The following is a 22,573-nucleotide window of genomic DNA, read 5'->3' on the forward strand; positions in this document are numbered from 1 at the left end:
GACATGGACACCTCTGTTTGAGATAAACTAGGGCCTAATTATTGTTTAAACTAATTTAAACAATAAGGGATTTTCAACACTTCCTGGATCTGTGTGGGAATCTATATGTCCTTATATCAGGCAACTTTCCTGGTATTACAGGAGAGCCACTCTTGTAAGCCAGGAGTTGGGTAAACTCAGCCCCTCTCTTATACGACACATTGAGTGTGTGGGGAGACCACCCCATGTCATCCCCACTCAAAGCCATACAACTCTGAGTAGATGAGGCAGGAGGATCTCCAAAGGCATACCAAAGGCACAGAGGATCTGTAAAACTCACGAGGAGCAGGAGCTGCAGACATGCCAATCGCTGAAAGGTGCCAGAGCGGTCACCGTCCCTATTCCCGGCCCAGCAGCTCGGGACGGGGAGGGAAGTGAGCCCTGCCCATTGCCTCTCGTCACCTTGACGCAAGCATCAGGGTGATGAGCGGTAAGGGGCGGGTCTCCGTTTTTGTTCCCCGTCCTGGGCGACTGGGCCAGGCCCAGCCACCTAGAGCAGGCAGAGAAAACTGAGCCGCCTAGTTCGGCACTGGGGGCGGGGGCTGGGAGACGCGTTCCTGGAAGTCTGGAATGTGTCTTCCAGCTCCTCCCCCCAGTGCCGGTGCAAGCCTTCTCCTGCCACTGGCGCGATGGCGCCAGAGCACAGGAGAAGCCTAGATCAACGCTGGGGGGAGGAGCTGGAAGACGTGTTCCAGGCTTTGGGAACGCTTCTCTCCCAGTCTTTTCCCCGGTGAATTGGGGTCCAGTCTCGGTTGCCCCTGAGATCCCTGTTTTTCCCCGGAGGTCTCTGAGGTTTCCCGGTGCATCTGGTCACCCTATGGGCCTGCATGTGAGGCCTTTATTCCCCTCCTCCCCACTGCAACTGTCAAGCTGTACCAGCGAAGTGGGGGGTAACAGACTTTTAGTTATTTCTGTTCAGGCAGCACATTCATTCATCAAGGTGTGAAATAGTAAACAGACATTCCACTGAAATGTGCCATCAAAATGACATTTTACATCAGTGTAAAACAAAGCCTTACACTGAAAGTCACTTCTTTCTTTTTTGGTTGGAAGATTTTCCTTGAGTTCTTTGGACCTTTCCGGTGCATGAACATGCAATGTAAGACACACACATATCCTTCTCTGCAACACTTTTTTTTAAAAGTTAGATCATATGTAGTAAGCTAGCACATTTGTAAGAAAATTGTGGGGGGAAAAATCTCCCTGATGCATATAACTGCTAGTACTACATATAAAAGAGGGGGGTGTTTTTTGCTTTTTTACCTGAAGGACATTGAAATAGCATCTCATACCTGCAGTTCAAAGTGATACAGAGCCTTTCTACATGAGTCCTTTATTATGCACTTATGATTCATTTACTCATGGAGTAAAATGTGGTCCTGGAAAGAGAATGTGGTCCTGGAAAGAAAAAAAGTTGCCCACCTCCTGGTCTGATAACTCATTCTGTGTAATATGCAGAATAGCTTTTAGGGCTCTTTTTGGCAGTGCCTTTAAGGTGAAAAAGCTGTTGCAGTGTGTGATCTTTGCATACTATCTCAATCCATGTATCACCTCTAGATAGTGACTCCTAACTCCTGCAGTGCAGCACAAAGTTATTACTAGATAATGCTGCCTAAAGAAAGCTTGGGTTAATTGTTCCGTCCTGAAAAGAAACTGAACAAGATGTAACAAAATGAAATTGACCTGACAAACCTGTTGAAAGAAACCCATTTATTGCAAACTTACATTTTTATACAAATTTATTTTATTTAGTTTCAATATTTCAAGGTTGCCTTTCAATAAAAATGTTCACAAAGTGGTTTCTTGAAGGAAAAAAACCCAAGTATAAAATATATCAAAGAGAACAAAACAACAGTTTAAAACTACATAAAAGCAGCAGTAAACATAACCAGCTGAATGCTTCATAGAAAAAAGAAGTCTTCTAGCTTTATCACACCAGCGTTATACTGTGCAATCACTGTGAATTGCATGCAAAGGACTCCGAAGTTTTCCAGTTTATAATCTGCTTTTATTGTGAAGTACTCCCATGTATCCTGCTTTAATTGTGCTATAAAGGCAAAAGACTCACCGTATTTTGATACTAGTTTTCGAGCGTATCATCTGAGCGGCCACTGGGGCGCAGGAGCAGGATTTGAAGAAAAATTAAACAAATGCTTACACCTGCGTAAACTTTAAAGCTAAAGATATCAAAATTGGCACAGTAATAGATATTAAGGAGAGCTTTAAGCATACCAAATTTGAATCGGATTGGGTCATCTGTTGATTTTTATGATTTTTTTACATTCCCCCCCTTAAACCCACTTCCTGGTATGCAAAGGATCTTGCCGCCCAGTAGCAACAACAACAACAACAACACTGACAGCTTAGCACTGTAGGGGGTAATTCGAGGGAAACAGGTACGTGGGATAAAGCTCTTCATCTGCCTCCACAAGGAGACCAGAGAAAAGTAAAGTACATTTTATATATGACAGGCACACACAGCCAATAAATCTTAAAGGTCACTTATATCACTTATATCCTAACATAGAGGGATAATGGGCTATGTTATGTGCTATATGAAAGCTAATAGATTAAAATGAAATCTTCAGTTTCCTTTAGGCTGCCTTGCTCAGCAAAAAACAAGCTGAAAATCTAAATCATTTATGTCTTAACTAGAATTTGGGTGGAGAACAGAGAGTAAGTTAAATGATTCTGCTACTGCTGTCATTTTAAAAAAATAAATAAACCATAATCCTTTTCCTTTGAGAAAATTATCTCTTAATCCTGAAGCAAGAATTATCCTTTTCATACAGCTGATAAATGTGCATATACCCTGAGTAAACCATGTTACTGTAAACAACAGCTGGAGCAATGAGGATGGTGACTTGTAATTGTTGTGAATAAGTTCAAAATCCTGCAAAATATCTATATTCAATGGTACAACAGAAAAGCTATGAAACGGATGTATTTTGATTCTTGGTGTGCATTATTTTTTAGCTATCTCCATTGTAAGAGCAACCTCTTTGACATTCCCAAGCACTATTTACTTCAATAATGTTCCATGAAGTTTTCTTGACCATTCTATTGTCTATACAAATGGCTATGCTATTGTGCCATTTGCTGCTAACTACAGCTGAACTATACACACCATGACACTGACCCCCTATAGTTTGCTTCTCTGGTTTATTGCATTATCACATGATTGCTTAGGAAAGTGAAGAACCAAAAAATGCACTAGCATCACCAAGCATGACATCATATGTTCATTGGAACAGAGATGTGATGTCAACACAGTGAGCAAACACACCAGTGTAAATGTTTTGTGCACGAGTGGGTTATTTATGCTTCTCTAGATGTTTTAGCCTACATCTCCCATGATCCTTCACCATTGGGTATGCTAGCTAGGGCTGATGAGAATTGCAGGGCAAAACATCTGGAGGGCCGCAGTTGCTTCTCCTAGTTTAGTGAGTGACATTCATCCTGATCCATCAAAAGAGATCTACACATGTCAGTAGTCTTATATGCAGGTAGTTGATGCAGATGTGTATATACATTACAGTGTGATGCTTATCTGAGCCCTGTTGAACTGGATGGATCATGTGATGTAAATTATGATGTACCTCCACATTAGGGGATACCAGTTACGTGTGACTATTTGCCACAACTATAACTGGATCTCTGAGAGCCATTAATCTTTGGTATTGGGCTCTAGTTCTTTCAAATCTTTCTATTTTTACTGTACAGTTATTAAGTATAAGTCACCAATGTCACAAATGGAGGGTTTGAGTGCATTTAAGATCTGAAGTGATAAAATATGGATAGAGACTTGAATCCTTTCTCCAGTACATAACTACCTGAAAGAGAAGACATTTTAGAAGAGTTTGAAATACTTTCCTCATCTCTCTGAGTATAAAGTCTAGCTGTATTTTGTTTGTGTGAGTATCCACATGTGTGACTGAGAGGAGAGGAAAATCAGCTCCAGCTGTCCCTAATAATTAAATTTCAGTAACTCATACTGAGTGTTTTTATGTTGACTAGTGACTTAAAATGCTGACATTTAAACAGCTTCAGCTTTCTTTCAAAATGAGCACTGGGGAACTTCACACACTCACTGGAGTTTTTCTACCAACAAACCCAACAGAATATCAGTGCATTGATTTACATAGAGAAGGTTATCCATGTGGACTTGAAATTTCATTATCAAGAATGTTAAGAATGAAAGTCACGCCAGTGCATAGGACTCTTAAAACTAAGCAGGGACTCAGTAAACTTTATCTCATGGTGAATTCTAGAAGAGGAGTCATTCTAGTTGTTCCATCAAAACAACCAAACTTCTTGCAGCACCTTAAAGACTAATCAATTTACTGTGACAGAAACTTGCATAGACAAAAGCCTACTACATCCAACAATGGATTTAAGGGCATGTCTACACCTAAGGGTGTGGAGGGAGGGAGAGGGGAGGATCTTGCTGATCATGAGATCCTCCCCCTGGATTCACACATGACACGTGATGTCTGGGGAGGAAGTAGGGACGTCACAGCCACCATTTTTGTGTGTGGAAGCAGTGGGGCTGGTCACGCAAGAGCGAGGCCCTGCTCCAATGAAAAAGTAAGGGGGAAAATACTCCCCCTGAAATCGCCCCCCAAACCCCCTCCTGCTATCCCAAAGGTGGCAAAATTGCTGCCACCACTTCCCTGATGGGCATGGAGCTGCACCACATGGCTCTGTGCCCATTTCTGGTGCCGTGCTTACTCGCGAGTAAGTGGGCACCAGGCAGGATGGGCGCCCACGCCTCCCATGGCCTTGGGATGGTTTCAAGACTGCAGGCAAAATCAGGAAAACTGGGCAACCAGTTATCCTGCGAAAATGAATATATTGCGCTCATTTATATTGGTGGGGCCTGTAAACACAGCCACAAGTCCATCCATCCACACAGTATTAATTATTGTTCATATTTTTATCTCATACTTCCTCCAGAGAGCTAAAGGTATAATACATGATGCCTCCTTCCTTTAATTCTCACACTAACCCTGTGAGGTAGGTTCGGCTAAGAGATAAGGGAGGGGCTGTAGTTCAGGGGTACAGCAAATGGTTTGCATGTAAAAGGGCCCAGGATCTATTTCCTCTGGATAGGGCTGGGGAATAAAAATCCTGAAGAGGCGCTGCCAGTCAGTGTAGGAGACACTACTGAGCTCAATGAACCAATGGTCTGACTTGGAAAAAGGCTGCTTTTTTGTTCCTATGGGGACTGGACCTAAGTCACACACTGAGCTTAACGGCTGAGTGGAGATTCAAGCTCAGGTATCCCCAGTCCTCTCTCTACTGACATGGGGTTGTTCACACAACATACTAATCCACACTCAGTGGTTGAGTGAGGGTTGTTTTGAACCATGGGTTGTTTGTTGGACTGTGGCTTAGCATATTGTCTGAATGCAACATGTTTTCCACAGGATGGGTTATTGTGTTGTCTGAATGCAGCCATGGTAGCTTGTTAGCCATGCAGTGTGTGGCTTGTTAACCACCCTGAACAACCCAACAACAAACCATGGGTTCAAAACAACCTACACACAACCACTGAGTCTGGGTTAGTGTGTTGTGTAAGCAATCAAACAATGTGGGTGGAGCATTAATAATTCAGTTGTAAACTGTCTTAATTCACAGAAAGAAATGGAAAGAGTTGAAATTCCTTAGCATGTTTCACCGTCTTCCCTCAAAAAAGCCTAATTTCCCAAACTGAATGAGTACTGGCTTCAAAATATCTTTGCTGTATTTAGAAAGTTGCACTTTTGCTTTATATGAGCTGTATTTCTAGTTTGGCAGTATTCTCAACTAATAGTTGAGGGAATAACTACTAAAACCCAAATAAATTCATCACATTGCCCTGCTAGAATTAGTGAAGATGCATCAAACATGTTGCCCCATCATTTACCCTTCCTCACTGTTGGATCCAGTATTTTATAATACAACAATAAAATAAGGAAGGGAAAAAAGTATTCTCTGCAGAGCCAAAACAGAAGACAGGTGAAGAATGATCACTGATGGACAAGACCAATAACTTCAGAGAGTCAAAGTGACTGCAGGGGGGAAATGACTTTTTGGATGTTGTAGGACTGCAGTGCCAAATTTGCTAGGTAAAAGAATTTCAAATGGAAAAAAAACTACTTGTGTTATTGCTGCCTTATATAACCTAGTCTTGTTACATTAAGATGAACACAAGGTATAAGTCTCTTTTTTAAAATTGCAACAAAACTATTATTTCACCAAAGGCCCTTTCAAGAAGGCAGAGTAAAGAACTGGATCAATTTATTTGTCACATTTGTATTCCACCCTTGTAAGCTGGTGTATGCAAGAACATCCCATTTTACCCTCACAGCAAGTTTGAGATGGGTTAGGCTGAGAGACAGTGACGGCCCAAGGTCATCCAGCGACCTTGAATGCAGTCCACTCTCTGTCTAGCCAATGCCCAATGTTCTAGCCAGTTCACCACACTGGCTCCAGTACAATTAGTCTATAACCTCTCCCCACACAATGCAACGGATGGAGAAAAGCAGACTTGCTGCAAGGATTATAAGCATTTGGGAAGCAAAGCAAAGTTTCTTTCTCCCAGGGATGTTTTAAATTAAACAGAGGTCTGCCCTGTAGTGCTGGAAAGGAGAGAGGATACTAGATTCAAAGAACTACATCTTTAGAGGGATGGAAGGTAAAACGTCAGGAAACGGTGGACCATTGCTGCAAAGGGAGAAGAGCAGTCCTGCAGATGTTTTCCAGTTGCTACTTGTTACTTAGATGGTGGTAGTAGGAATTTTAGAGGTAGTGGGAAGTATCCAATGCTACCCATCCACGAGGAGGCACAGTGCCATTTCTGTTCTGCGAGCGCCCAGCCCCACTGATTCTGTTGCGCAAGTGGCATCCACTGCTTGTAGAATAGAAACGTAGTGCTTCCAGGGGCAACTCGAAATGAGCAGAAACGCTCATTTCTGGAATAGGGCAGGTTGGTAGAGCTTTCGTATGCAAACTCTGATAGCCTGCCCCATTCCAGAAATGAGCTTTTCTGCTTATTTTGGGTTGGCCCTGTAAGCCATAAATCTCTGATCCACAAGCAATGGGTGCTGGTTGTGGAAGGGAATTGGCAGGGCTGGCCGCTCGCAGGGGGTCTCCATTGGTTACTGCCTAATCTGAACACTTCTGCATTTTAACTTCACAACACAGAAGTGGTATAGCATTCTGCAAGAAATGTTTTAAATGCTGTAAACATGTGGGATGTCACTTGGTAGATTCACTGATGCTCAAGCAGCCACATCCTCCACAGTGCATTCACTACCTATGCATTTATTGTACAATAACACAATCACTGAGAAAGGCCCTAAGACAGAGAACTAACTATAAAGGAAAAGGGTTCTATCATTCTGTGAACAAGGCCCCTCTCATACCGAGACCCTGTAATAAAAATTAATTGGCATAAATTTATTTATTTATTTATTTCATTTCTATACCACCCAATAGCTGAAGCTCTCTGGGCGGTTCACAAAAATTAAAACCATTCAAAGTATAAAACCATGATATAATATACAACATAAAAGCACAACCAGGATAAAATCAGCAGCAGTGCAGAAATACACATTTAAAATACAATTTTAAAACAGCCAAGTTAAAATTAATTTATAGACTGTTAAAATACTGAGAGAATAAAAATCAAAGAAGCCTATTTCTTCTCCTCTATAGCTACACTGAAACAACTATTGTTTACCTCAGGATGCACAAGTTCTGGCCCTCCAGATGTTTTGGTCTACAGCTCACAATAGTCCTAGCTAGCTTAGCCAGTGGTGAGATACGATAGGAGTTGCAGGCCAAAATATTTGGAGGGCCACAAGTTTTCTGGCCCTGATTTACCTCAACATTTTGGGCCAGTGGTCACATTTGAAAATTTAAGAATTTAAGAAACTGACTTGGGCACAGTCATAAACGGGGTGCCATGGGTGGGCATGGCTAGTCACAAAGAACAAGTAACCTGCCCAGAGGCATTCATGGGAAATTAAGATGACAGAGGCTCCACTTTGTTTTGAAGAAAATATTAAAATATTTTCTTAATGAAAATTGGAAGGAGTCGGGTGTCTCAGTGAGCACCACAGAAGTTGTCTGGGAGCCCACTGGGCCCATGGGCATCATGTTGCCTATCCTTGACCTAAAGTAAATATGGCTATTTTTGAGAGCTAAATAGTTGGATTCTGAATTACCACAAGGGAATACAGTTAATATAGAAACCTAATACTAATACTGTAGTATTTCAGAGTGTTCACAGTGCTTCAGTTAAGTTACCTTGCTGTGATCCTTACAACCCTACAGAGAAGGTTATTATTATTATTATTATTATTATTATTATTATTATTATTATTATTATTATTAATCTTCATACTGCTGCAAAGGGAGAGCTGAGGATGACAGAGTGGTTTGCCTAAGGCTGCCTTTCGAATTCAAGGCAGAGGTGAGATTTGAACTGGGATTTGCTGATTTGCAGCTCAACCTGCTCTACCCTACACTGCTTCAGGAACTTCCAACCAACCATTAATTCTCATCTATGCCACATATGAACCCCACAACAGAATCACTGCATCACTCAGGTTTTTTATGTCCAAATGCCAACCTTGCTCATTCAGAGAGTCACTTAGAAGTTACTACATCTCAGCTTCATTTTATTTTCTGTAAAAGAAGAATTAAAATGGTTAGCCTGCTGGCGTTGTTAAGTGAATACAGTTCTCTGTACATTTAAAGAACAAAAGTTGAACAAATATGTCTCAAGCCCTTTCTGACCTTCTTAGCACACCTGCCTGACCCAACTTCCTATCTCTAATCAAATTCATGAAACCACTGAGGAAAAGGGTGGAGTAGCAGGATTCCATACCTCACCCACAGAGGAGGAGACTGGGGGAAGTTCTCCTCTTCAACCACTGCTCTAGGACAGATGTGCCTTAAATTGCGGAAACTGTTTTCAATCAGTCATAGTGAATTTACTAAACGACTGTGGCAGGTGGCATTTTCATTCAACATATCCACTGCAACTGTTTTACTCATCACCCTATCATCAAATGCCTTCCAAATTCCATCTAACCTGCCCTCACTATCGACAAGGCATCCCCTTGTGCCAGCAATAAGAGTCCAGTGCCCAAACCTATGCTTCGGACCTATGCTTTGAACTCTTTAACATAAACAATCCCCTGTTACCTCTTGAGTGTGTTCACCTCTCTGTTATTATTTATAGAGTGCAATCAAACACCTTCTTTGCTTCCTCATTACTAGGCTAATGAGGCTTAGGTCTTTTAGCATCTTCCTATGATTACTGTAGCAACTAGTTAGAGCTTAGTTGCTCTTGTTATATATACAATTCCACATACACAGAATTATTTTTTTAATAACAATTGCAAAGGCACCATTCAAAATCTCTAAATCTAGACATACTACTATAGGTGGATATTTTCAATGATTGACATGAAGATGATAAGAGGTACTTTAAATGAGGCTATTGCTTGGTGGCTGCTTAGGTTAGGCCCAAATTGTTTTATGATCAGAAATTGAACATAGTCCCAAGTATGGGAGTTTAAGACTGAATTTTAAGTCATCATTATGTGTGCCCAGAGGCACATATAAAATCTTTAATTCTGGGGATTCTATAGTTCACAGTTAATATTGATCAGCTGTCCATGCTCATGAACATGCCAGTCTGTCCTCTTGGGCTTGATTCTTCACTATGCAAACAGCGGCTGACAGCTGCAATATCTAGTCAAATAAACAATTGCTCTGGTAATACACAGTAACACAGCGGAATTTCTCTGGTTCAAGAGAGATAGTGACCATTTATTTTCCCCTATAATTTCTGTCTAGTTTTAACTATACTAAGATATTTATAATAAATTAACAAATTGCTACTCTATCTCTCACTCAGACAGCTTTAGGAACAAATTAACTCTCTCCCAGAACTTCCTACTATCAAGGTAAAATACTGCCTGAAGCAAGACTAGAAGAGATTTCAAAAATGTGCATTGATGGAGCCTGCATATTTTAAAGTTTGTATTTCTAGACATGCGGATATAATTTGAATTTTGAGTTCTAAGAAAACACATTAATTTAATTAAAATATTATTGTGCTCACAAATAAGATTTTTATAGCCCTCTGCAATATGAACTACCTGGCTTTAGAAAATAAGCATCTTAAACCTCCTTTTGAAAACTATATTTTCTATTTGGCTAGTTCCAGGGGAATCTTTACTCTTATTTAATTTTTATGTAAAAGTCACATCAAGAGGATCAAGACTAAATTGGAAATTGTCATACGTAGTCTTCAAACCCTTATTACACTATTTCCCTCAAACATTTAGCACCTTCTTAAACTGTTTTAAATGCTGGGGTGTGACTTAGAGCATATGAAGTCATACTAAAAAGGGTCCTCATGAGCATGTGCAGAGTAGCTTTCCCTTATCAACAACCACAGTCCAAAAGCATCTGCATATTTGGGATTAGAAGACGAATTTCCAGATCAGAGGGTTGATTGCCAGCAGGACTTGAGCTCCTTGCAACAGGCTTTTTAAAACAAAACCAACCACTGGTAAAATATTTGAATGAGTATTGTTAAGTATGCTAGGGAAATAATGAATGAGGAACACACAATGACTAGGAAACATATACAATGAGAAGTACATTTCAGGTAATATACACAAATGTATGAAACTACAGTCTTAGATCCACTGAAATATATATTAGATTATGCTATAAATATATTATAGGAAATTATTGATCACAGTTTTATCCTTCATTCAAGGTGTTAAAGGTGGGGTTCACAGGTAGATAGTTTAGGGAGAGAGTGACTGGTCCAGGAGGTTCATCCAGGAGTCTTCCTAGCTGAATAGGGATTTGTTATACGTCTCTTTGTTATACATTTAATACTCTAGCCACTACAACACACTGACCAGGCTTGCACAATCACTGGAGCTTTCCCCTGCCCCGGTTTATTTAAGCCATGGTGAATTGCCGTGCATGCCAGTAGCTATTTTGAATATTCAAGCCCAGTAGGACATTGCCATGACAACACAGCTTGTTGGAGGGGAAAACAATCCTCCAATAACCCTACAACAGCCCATGGGTTACTGGAAGGTTGTTTCCACCTTAAGCAAGCCATGCTGTCTGGGTTCGGATGATATGGCAACCCCTCCCTGTGGGCTGAATATTCAAAATGGTCACTAGCATGCATCACAAATTACCTTGGCTTAAATAAGCCATAGTGAGCTGCAGTGATCATGCAAACCAGACTAGTGGCTTACAACTTAGGCCAGATCTACGCCAAGCAGGATATAACACTTTGAAAGTGGTTTGAAAGTTGTCAGTGAACTTTGATACTGTTATAAAGCAGTAGTGTAGATCCTGTCTTAGTCACAGTCCAAATACAACTTTACAATTCAAGCAAAACAACTAGTTCCACCCCATAACCCAGACATTTCCTCAAAATTCTATTTTGTGGACTTTTTTCCCAAATGGCTTTTTAGGAAGGCAATTTCCTTTACTTTATTTGTGTCAAGTTTTGTTCATTACAATTTATCCTTCGATTGAATTCAGTAATGTTTAACATGTCTTTGATTAACATTGTTAAGGTGGGTCATTTTTTGACTACAGTTGAAGAATGCAATACCGTTGCTATGATCCTAAAAATGGACCTAGAGATACCTAGAGTTTTCAAAGCTTGTAAAACAGACACTGCGAGAGACAGAAGGCATTATATCTATGATGGGACTTTAAACTGCAGTGAAGTACATTTAACAATTCAACTCTCATTCTTACATTGGCTCCATTTAATGCTGGAGGCAAGAAGGACATACACTAGGGTCTAGGTTTGAGATGAGTAAGCAAACTTGCATAATCCCAGATATGCCTATAAAATCTTAGATGCAGATTCAAAACGGAAGGAAGAGAAGAATGTGCTTGCTGATCTCAAGCACAAAATATCCCCCAGTTAACTCAAACAATGACGCTGCAGAACTGATTGCTGTGGAAGTCCCATAGCTCTCCTAACTGGATGAGGATAGACTGATCCGATTGCAAATAGAGATTTGCAGCCTCATTTGGAGCATTTACGCCTCTCTGAAGCCTCTGCCATTTCCTAGGAGAAGGAGGCTGGCAGCCCAAATCCTCAAATTTCTCGGAGAAAAACAATCGTTACCGACGTTTCAGGAGGTCTTTTTGCTGGACAGTTCTCCACTGGCTGCTGCAAAGGTACCGGGCATTGGAACAAGCTCTGCCTCTGCTTTTGGTCCCTTAAAAGAAACCTCGTTGGGATTCAGGTCTTATCTCCCGCCGCCCCGTGGCTTTTCTGAACTGCGCGAGCCTTATCCTGACATAAATGTGTTTTGCTTTCTGATAAAAAGTAAAATGTTCAACCCCTGTCCCCCTCGACTTGTAACTTTACTGATCCCGTCCTAGAAGAAATGAAGAGATCGAGGGCCCATTTTCATCTGGGCAATCCTACTGAGAATTCAGTTCCACTGAACGCAGCAGGACTCATGTCCTTACAAATACATGTGTTTAGAAAGGAGCTGCAAAGTTGAGATCTTCCAGTCTCTCGCTCCAGAACTTAAACTGTCCCCTGACTTAAACTGTCTCCTTCTGTGTAAATGGGTTGTGGATTGCAACCCAAGCATACTGAACATAGGCGGATTTAGGCAGCTTCTGGATACGCATTCAAAATGGGATTAGACAAGGAACCGGTGAAGAAGGTTGACCGAGGACAGCCTTCCCCAACCTCCTGCCCTCCAGAAATTTTAGATTACAACTCCCAGCCTTCCTGAACATTGCCCATACTAGGTGAAACTGATCAGAGTTGAAGTCCAAAGCATCTGGATGACTCCAAGTTGCGAAAGGCTGACCTATCAATTTTTGGGGACCTGATGAAGTCAGTGAGATTAAACCAGTTCAAACCCCAGTCCTTGTATATGTTGTGGACTGTAGTCCACAAAGCTCCTGTACAATTTTGGAACAGGAGGAAATGCAGCAGCAGTAGCATCTGGAAGTGGAAAGATGAAGTTTCCCTTGGCGGGCTTCAGCACTCAGAAAAACGCACACAAAAAAGAGCATCCCTTGCACGAGTTGCCCAGTGAACAAAAGCGCCCCTTTGCAATGCACCAGAAAAAGCCAGTCTGTCCTTGTGCAGGCTGGTGGCTCCGATTTCATTGGGGCTGTGACCCCAGTCTGGGTTTCAGTCAGCACCAGCCAGAGTTCTGGCTGGTGCTGACAGAAACCCAGAATGGATTTGGAGCCCCCAGCCTCCACCACTTGTGCAGGGAAAGAACAGCCTAGAGCGTGGTGGTGCGGAGGATGGGGACATGGAGGAAATCTGGGCTCCCGGGCATAAGAGAGTCTCCAGCTACAGGCAAGAAAGAGCAGATGTCCATGGGCAAATCAGGCACAAAAGTTTTCCTGGGTGTTTGGATGCATAGAAGCTTCAGGGAGAGATGGTTCTTTACGGGCGCTTAGCCCTGCTAAAACGGAGCTCCTTCCTGGCACTTAAGCCAGGAAATAACCGAAGCCCCAGGGTGCCTCACTCGTTTCAGGACAGCCAAAAGCAGGGCACAAATTTCAGTGGGATCAAGGGTCCCTTGACAGATTGTTGCTGTTTTCAGTGTACATTTCAGAACTTAAGGGATGGAAGAATCCAGCAAGGAGATTCTGCAGCCACCAGGGAGCCGATGGGCTGCAACTCCCTGCTGCGACTGCATGACAAACTTGAGTTCGAGGATGCGGTTTGGGTTGGGGGCAGGTTTTTCCCTCCTCCGCCTGTGTCTCATGAGGGATCACTTACCCTCTAGCAGAAGTAGCTCAGGTGTGTGTGTGTGTGTGGGGATGTTTTATGCAGGCAATACGGACATTGATGAGGAAAGCCTTTCCTCTTTTGCTTAATTTATCTCATTCAGACAATAGTAGAGACAGGAGCAATTTCAAGCAGTGATCTTACTGAAAAGGAGCAGGCTTTCCCGCAACTATTCTTTAAAAGCACAATAGAATGGGTAAGGTGGGTATGTGTGTGTTGGAAGCCAGTCGCAGGTAAGTGCATGCCAAAGGGTGTGAGAATGAGCTTGCACGTGTCTGACGCACACATCAGGAAGTGAGTCTCGAGCTGCCATTTGGGGGCCATCCCTTCCTTGGGAGTATACCCCCTTGAACTAGGTGACATTTACTTACTAATGGGTAAACGTGCTTCGGGACTGTACTGCAAGTAAAGCACATGAGAACTCTTTTCCCGATCACGGTAATGAATGCTTTAACGATTGCGTTTAGGCTTGTAAGCCCACATCATAAACGGGTAATGACCCAGCTTTGGTTCATAAAAGCGCAGGGCTCTCCAAGCGGAACGCCCAAGCCCAGCTGTTTCCCCACCAGTCAAGATGCCGCCGTGGAGACCGAGGAAGGCGAATGCATATGCTTTTCCATCTCGGCTTGTTTGTTCTTACCTGCACCGGATCGGAAGCACATGCAAACAAAACAGAACAACAAAAAAGGTTGATCTCTCCTGCATTTACCTGCCTGGAGTCGGTCTTCAATATGCGTGTGTGTGTGTGTGTGTGTCCTGCCTGCACGCTAAGGGGAGGGGGAGGTTTAGCTCGATCTGATGGTGCCTGGAAACCACCGAGGCTGAGATCCATCCTATATGCACACTCATCCCATCAAAGCCCCGTACGGCGCAGTGGCATTTACCACCCAGTCAAGGCGCAGAAGTTCCGTCTGAACACTGGTTGCCTGTACAGCGGTTTTAACTGGGATGATGTTTGTTTGTTTTTAAAATGAAGTTTGTGTCAGTTGTGTAAATCATCTTGCGAGCCATTGGGGCTGAAAGGCAACCCATCAGGGCTCCTGTTTAAGTGGGGCAGTGGATCTGCCCTGGCTTTCAGTCAAAACCAGATAGAACACTAAGGAGCTATCCAAAGTTTTGAACCCTACCCTCAAAATGGATTCAGGACCTTGGACAGCTCCTTTGGGGTTCTGACGGGCTCTGGCTGAAACCCAGGGCAGATTTACTACCCCAATGAAATGGGAGCCACCACCCTCCACTGCAATCCATATTAAAAAAACACACCTTCGTACATAAACGCAGCTGAGCGCCAGCTAGGAGGAGAGGTGCTTGTATCTAAGCAAAGGCAGTGCCAGTTCTCTCCAAGGCAGCAACGTGGACCGCGCGACAGAGTAGGTGGAAATCTTAAACGCGGATGGATCGTAAGCATGTTTGCTCAGACGCAGGTCCCACTAAACCCCGATTGACGCCCCATGAATAGGGGTCGACTGCCTGAAAGAGAAGGACTTTATCATTGAACTATGTCTCCTGGGCGTATTTGCCATCTACTTACACCCATGAGGCATAGACCAACGTGTAGCCCGGCGATCTTATGCCTACGCTGCGTGTTTACTAGGAGGAAGCGGAAGCCCCACTTTATTCAATGGAACTTGCTTCCAAGTAAATGTGAGTAGGACTGCAGATTTCAAAGGCGGGATGAGGGGAAGGGAAATGCGTGTAAGCGCACTGGGTCGGAGTGCAAATCCTCCCCAGCGAACTGTTTGGAGACAACGAGGCAGCTTTCAGTACAGTCAGGCAGATGAGACCCAACTGAGGAAAGTATTCTTTTGCATAGAATCTCCACTCCAAAACAGCAAGTTAAAAAACCACCATCACGCACATACACCCCGCCGCCCCGATCCGCAGTACGGCTCCAAATGAAGCGGCATATCCATTGGGACAAGCACTGCAATCCTAAGCACGTCTACACAGAAGGAAGTCCAGCTGAGTTCAGTGGGGCTTTTATACCCAGGGTATAGGATTGCAGCCAAAGTCAGTTTAAATTGAGGCATGACGGCCTAGGCTGTGGATCCAGCCGGCAGCTAATAAAAGTGCAGCCTCCCTTGTCCCCGCTGCCATCCGAAGAACAGAGATCCATCTAGTCTGGTATTCCCCAGTGGCCAGGCAACAGCCCTTTTTGGTTGTCTGTGCCTGTGAACATGCAGATTCCCATCGAGCCATTGTGGATACCAGTTCAGATGGGGGGGGACCCCCCACGGAGAGTTCCACATATCTTGGCTGGGGATGATGGGAGTTGCAGTACAACGCCTCTGGAGGGAACCGGGTTGGGGATGTCTGGCCTCCACGAATTGATCGAATCAGCCACGATGCCTAAGCCAGTGGCCATCCCCTCCAGGGCCACATTTAGTGGCAGCGAGTTCCCTACGTTCCTGCTTTGACATTTGGTGCCTTCTCCCTGGATCTCGCCTTGGGTGGCATTTTCCAACTCTCTGGCTGTTTTCTCCAATCCCTTCCGGTTTTAACAACCCCCAACAACCCCCACAAAGGCGCGAGAGTTGCTGTCGCCGTTTGAAAGGAGTGAACATCTACTGAGGATACATTCAGGCTCAGGGTGGAGAGGAGGGGCCACCTTTCAGAGGTCGGTGCTAGGACCCGGCGGGAGCCTCTCGGGACAGGCAGGGGCGGGGCGCCGGCGAGGGGCCGGAGCTCAGTGACAGCGGCCACGAGTTGCCTGCTTGGGCTCGCGCAGAGCGGAGCGGAGCCGGAGTGGGTGGTGTATATATAGCGCGCGGGAGCCGAGGCAGGAACTGCGCGCCTTTCCCTCACACTGCCTCTGCCCGGCGAGAGGGCGGCCACCGGGCTGGAGCTGCGCGCCGCACCGAGAGACACCCCCCGCACTCCGACGACTCGCTTCGTTGCCTACCTTCTCGAGCCGTCCACTCGTCGTCCGTCTCCGGCAAAAGTTATTGAAGTGTACGAGAGAGGAGGGCTGCCCGCGCTCTTGCCCGCCCGTCCAGCCAGGCTCTCCGTAGCCGCGACAGCAGCCGAGTCGCCCGTCCTTCCTCGCTGCTCTCTCTTGCCCAGAGAGCAAGCAAGGCGCGCCCTCCGGCTGACTGAAGAAGCCCCGGCGCGTGTGCCGCCTGTTCTTGCTGCCGCCGCCACTCTCAACTTCTCCGTCCCTCTCTCTTCTGCTGCCGCCGCCGCCGCCTCCTTGAACGGAAAAGTGGGAAGAAGATGTGCCCCCGACGCGACCAGGCGCCCGGCTGCTATTGCCGCCGCCGGAGACGGCCTCGCTTGGAAGACCGCACGTGCTGAGAGCAGCGAGGAAGGACAGTGGCGAAAGGTGGGTGGGCCGGTGGGTGGCGGCGGCGCGAGCCATGGTCCGCCCGGGCGCGGGAGGCGTCCCCATTGGGTGAGACCCGCGCACATGCTCCTTTCCCTCCGCACAGGCACCAACCAACGCGCTGCCCAGACATCTCCTTGGGCGCGGGCTTCTCTTGAGATGTGGCGGGCTGCGAGGGCGCTGCCGTGCCCGGGTTGCTGAGACCAGCAGCCCCTTCGCGCGCGCGCAGCTTTTGAGGCATGGAGCAGCCCAGACTCTGCCGAGCAGACCTGGACAGCCTGAACGCCTTCCGCACCAATGACTCTGATCAGGTCAGGAACTGCAGCACGGAGGAAAGCGACATCTACCAAGATGGCACCCCTCTCGCCTGGAAAATCGTCCTGACCATCATCTTGGCTCTCATCACCTTGGCCACCATGCTGTCCAACGCTTTCGTCATCGCCACCGTCTACCAGAGTCGCAAGCTCCACACACCGGCCAACTATCTCATTGCCTCTTTGGCTGTCACTGACCTCCTGGTGTCCATCCTTGTCATGCCCATCAGCACCATGTACACTGTGACAGGGAAATGGACCCTGGGCCAGATAGTCTGTGACATCTGGCTCTCTTCGGATATCACTTGTTGCACTGCTTCCATTCTCCATTTGTGTGTGATCGCCCTTGACAGATACTGGGCCATCACGGATGCGGTGGAGTACTCTACCAAAAGGACGCCCAAGAGGGCAGCTGGCATGATCGCTCTGGTGTGGGTCTTCTCTATCTCCATCTCGATGCCCCCTTTGTTCTGGCGCCAGTCGAAAGCCGAAGAGATGGCTGATTGTGTGGTGAACTCAGATCACATCTTGTACACTGTCTACTCCACGGTGGGGGCCTTCTACTTCCCCACCATGCTGCTGATCATCCTCTATGGAAGGATCTATGTGGAAGCCAGATCTAGAATTTTAAAACAGACGCCAAAGAATACAGGCAAAAGGTTAACCCGAGCTCACTTAATAACGGATTCCCCAGGGTCAACGTCATCAGTCACTTCTATAAACTGCAAGGCCTCAGAGGCATCCAGTGAGACAGGATCTCCCGTGTATATGAATCAAGTCAAAGTGAAGGTGTCAGATGCTTTGCTGGAAAAAAAGAAGCTGACGGCTGCCAGAGAGCGGAAAGCTACCAAGACTTTAGGGATTATTTTAGGAGCCTTCATCGTGTGCTGGCTGCCCTTCTTCATCATCACCTTGGTGTTGCCTGTTTGTAAAGATGCTTGCTGGTTCCACATGGCCATCTTTGACTTCTTCACATGGTTGGGATATCTTAACTCTTTGATCAACCCTATCATCTACACCATGTCCAACGAAGACTTCAAGCAGGCATTTCACAAATTGGTACAGTTTCGATGCAGAAGCTGAATTTTGAATGCAGTTTAAGTGTAATTCTCCAGGGCAGGAGGCTTGAATGCATTTTGTTTGTCTGGTTCTGCAGGTAGGTGGATAATTCTTACCTTGTTACTGTCTCTCTGGAAAGCGATACCTTCCTTTAATGGCACAGTAGAGTTCAGTACGGAGGAGAACCATGCAAACATAGTGTAGCTTCCCTTTCAGGATGGAAGTTTCTATAAAACAGCCTCCCTCTGAGCCTTGGTTAAAAATGCTGCTGCATCTTACTGTACATCCACTAATATTGCTGAGTGAAGTAGTTTTGGCCTTAAAAATGGTTGTTTCTCCTGGATTATGCCTTGTAGAGCCATTGTAGTAGGAATGGGAGACCTTTTGGACAACTCCTTTGGAGACACCTTCATCCAGCGTGACTGCGCTTGAACTAAAAGTTTTCCACCCAGTCTCCTCCGCTAGGAGATCTTTGCCTCTTAGCCATCTGTGTTTGAAAGCCCTTTGCCAATGTTTCCCTCCCCCCCCCCCCCCACTGCTAGCTTGCTATTTCAAGGATTATGCAGAGTGGACTCTAAATGAATTGTGCATGCTGCTCAAAACCTTAGTAGTCATCCAGAGCAGAGACCTGGAAGAATTGGCATGGATAGTTTGATGGTAGCTATTGGGGAGGAGAACCAAAAATAGAAGATGAGGGGATCAAATAAAAGCCCAGCATGAGAAAAGCAACTCATTCTTATTTATCTTTTTTTTTTTTTTGTATAGACATGTCTTTTCTGTTTAACGATTTGTCAGTTGTAACCAACAAATCTTTGTGTGTGTGTGTGTGTGTGTGTGTGTGTGTGTGTATGCATGCTGGCCTGCACACTCAAGTGCCAATGCTTGCAAGCTGCTTTCATTTTGTTTAAAAAAGTGCTATATGTTCCTGATATTTTTGCATATTTAAATAAGTGACTCATGCACCAATCTTCTGTTAATTCACAGAATAATATGTATATACCACTTAAATAGAGCTTCCTTTTCTAAAGCTGCTTTTGCACACTGGCCCAATATTGTTGTTTTTCTTAAGAAAGAAAGCTAGTGTTTATTCCTTGTGCTAATGCTAATCAAACTGCAGCTATCATAACTAAAATGAGCCTTCTTATTTCTTTGCTGAAAAGGACTCTTTTCTTCAAATGCAAGGCAATTTCCCCTCGTCCTGATTTCACAAGCAGATTCTTTCCACTTCAAATCATGTTGCATTAGGTACCTTAAGGACCTGCTCCCTTTTCCAGAAATACTTTTGCAACACTCTCTAGTAAGAAACATTATGTGCAGTTTAAATTCATCATTTCTCCCTGTTCCCTTCACATCACCCATCCAATTCTTTTCTGAAACCTTGGACAAAATTGGAGGAATGATTTTATCTACATGGCTCATCTACATTATTAAGACAAGTAAGGCAATAAGACAAGGTAGCCCCAGCTTTAGTACTTCAAGAACTGTAAAGTTCCCTTTTGTCTACCTAAACCTGGATGCAAAAAGTTAGCTTTTATACTGTATTCACTGTTTTGAATAACGCTTGTATTTAGAAAATCTTGTTACATCTTTCCTGTGTTATGTAATACGTGCAGAGAAGCCTTCTGATTTCACATATTCCCCATTTTTCAAGTTAGTGAAGTTGTTATTAAAATAGCTTTCACTATGCAGAAGAGTCTGATCCTAAAAACCTGTGACATAAAAGCTCTTTGCTTTTGCTTTCAATAGGCTTTGTTTCGGACCTCCAACTAAGAATGGCCATAACTGCCTTTTGCTTACTATCAGGCCTAAACATTTGGAAGGTTTTCCGAATAGAATCTTAGTGTGGTGTAGTGGCTTAGTTGGATGAAGAATCAGGAGATCAGGGTTCTAGTTCCCACTTGGCCATGGAAGCTCACTGGGTAACTTTGGGCCAGTCACAGAGTTTCAGCCCAACCTACCTCACAGGATTGTTCTTGTGACAATAAAATGGAGAGGAGGATTATGTATGTCGCCTTGAGTTCCTTAAGGAGGAAAAATGGCAAGATATAAATGCAATTAATAAATAATCTTATAGTTTTTCAAAGTGCACCTTGCATAAGACTGGAAATAGTTTACTTTGCCTATGCGTAGGGAGTAGGCAGAACATCCAAATAGTTCTCCCCTATACTAAAATATATAACTATAAACTAAATATCTAAACACTTGCTGCCCTTGAATGGTATTCCAAAATCATCCACTTGGGTGAAAGCCCTAGTGGTAGGACCACCCTAGTGTGGAATTGGATATAGAGGAAAAACCTTGATCTCGAACTCTGCAAGTTCTAGAGAGTTGCACTGGAAACAAGGGATTCCACCATTCCAACAGAAGTCCCCGTCCCCGTCCCCGTCCCCGTCCCATCTGATGCCAAACTGATGCCAGCTAAAGAGGACCAATGGGAACCCATCCATGCTGCCCCTCCCCATATATGGAGTTTCATTTCCCACAGAACTAACACTTCAGCAAAGTGATTTTAACACTTTCATTCCTTTACTTGAAGCATCATCAATACAAATAGTGGTTTACAGAGAGTGTGATAAGTAAGACCACCCTCACTTCTACACGCACCAAGATAAACCTCCAGGGCCTTTCTTCAAGGGGCTTAAAGTCTAAATGTTAATACAGGAGACAGAGGCAAGGGTAATGAACAGGAAAGAAATGAGAGAGAAGCAAGGAGTAAGAAAGAATGACTGAGCAAATACAGTGATGTGTGCTTAAATTCGCTTTTGCTGAAATGAAATACATGGGTTTAACTTTTAATGGAGGCCTTTGTGGCATTGCTTTTCAAATCTAGTTTCTTAAAAAGACACACCCTTCACTTGAGTTGGAAAATAAATGGAGAAGAAATACTTCATTGAGTTGACAAACTTAACCCTCTTCTGCATTCTCACCTGATTTGCATGGGTATATACACTTAAGTTTAGATGTTTGTGTCTATGTATAATGGCATTTGGAGTTAATTTCCTCACCCCATTTTAATTTGAAAGAGTTGCTAATCTCATTCTGAAGGGCCATAAATGAAACATTTGCACTAAAATGAACTATATGCTAGGTGGTGCTTTTGAAAAGCAGAGGGTTGTTCAAGAAATATTTCTATTTCAAAATAATAATAAAAATGTGGATACTGTAATAATGAGATCTAGAGCATAGCTAACACACTTCTCATGTATGGCTGGGTCTGACACAGAGAATGCAAAGGATTGTTTATCTCTTAATAATTGGTATCGTTTGCACTACAGTCTCCTTCATAATGGAAGCAACTTGCTCTCCTGCTTTGGGAATACAGGAGGAGAAACATGAACATCCTATCCCTCCACCCTTTTAACCAATTGGGAATAACAAATAGCCATTTGATGTCGTGACTATATCACTTTTTTCATATCTGTGTCACTTTCTTCATCAAACACTGAGGAATCTAAAATCATCTGAAATGCTGTTTGGTGTTCTGATCCTATAAGACGCTAAAGGAGTGGTTTTTTCCTACTACATCAACTGAAAAATAAATGCTTAATCAAAATCTGAATAAACTGACATTACTAAAGTTTGATCTACTTCATTATATATTTTTACTCATTATTTTTCTAAGATTGGATAAGTTATCTCTACATAATAAGCCCAGCAGTCAAAATTAAAAATTCAGAATATATTCCATTTGCTTTGATAGGATTGCGTTGTGAGTGTTCATCCTAAATGTAACTGAAAATCAAACAATAAAGAAAGCTTTACTGTGTTCTCAAGAGTATTTGATAAAAATTGGGTTACTAATGATGGGGATATTTACTGGCTTACTTGACCACACCACATTGTCTTTATTGGTAAGGCTTATTTAATGAATTGCTAGAAAAACATGATTAATCAGTACTGAAAATTGCCAGCTGTGTTCAGTAACCAAGTTATTGAGAAGAACAACAAAGAGTTTTGTGGCGTCTTAAAGACAAATACATTTATTACAGCACAAGCTTTTGTGGGCTAGAGTCC

At 43.8% G+C, this 22,573-nt stretch overlaps 1 protein-coding gene across 1 annotated transcript; it reads left to right on the forward strand.

Moving 5' to 3' along the window:
- Positions 1-17,425: 17,425 nt before the first annotated feature.
- HTR1B (5-hydroxytryptamine receptor 1B) lies at positions 17,426-18,652 on the forward strand. Its single transcript, XM_063125797.1, has one exon. The coding sequence runs from the start codon at positions 17,426-17,428 to the stop codon at positions 18,581-18,583; it is 1,158 nt and encodes a 385-aa protein (XP_062981867.1). The 3' UTR covers positions 18,584-18,652.
- The last annotated feature ends 3,921 nt before the right edge of the window (positions 18,653-22,573 follow it).

Source organism: Elgaria multicarinata, chromosome 4 (assembly GCF_023053635.1).
Source record: "Elgaria multicarinata webbii isolate HBS135686 ecotype San Diego chromosome 4, rElgMul1.1.pri, whole genome shotgun sequence".
Classification (NCBI taxonomy): Eukaryota; Metazoa; Chordata; class Lepidosauria; order Squamata; family Anguidae; genus Elgaria; species Elgaria multicarinata.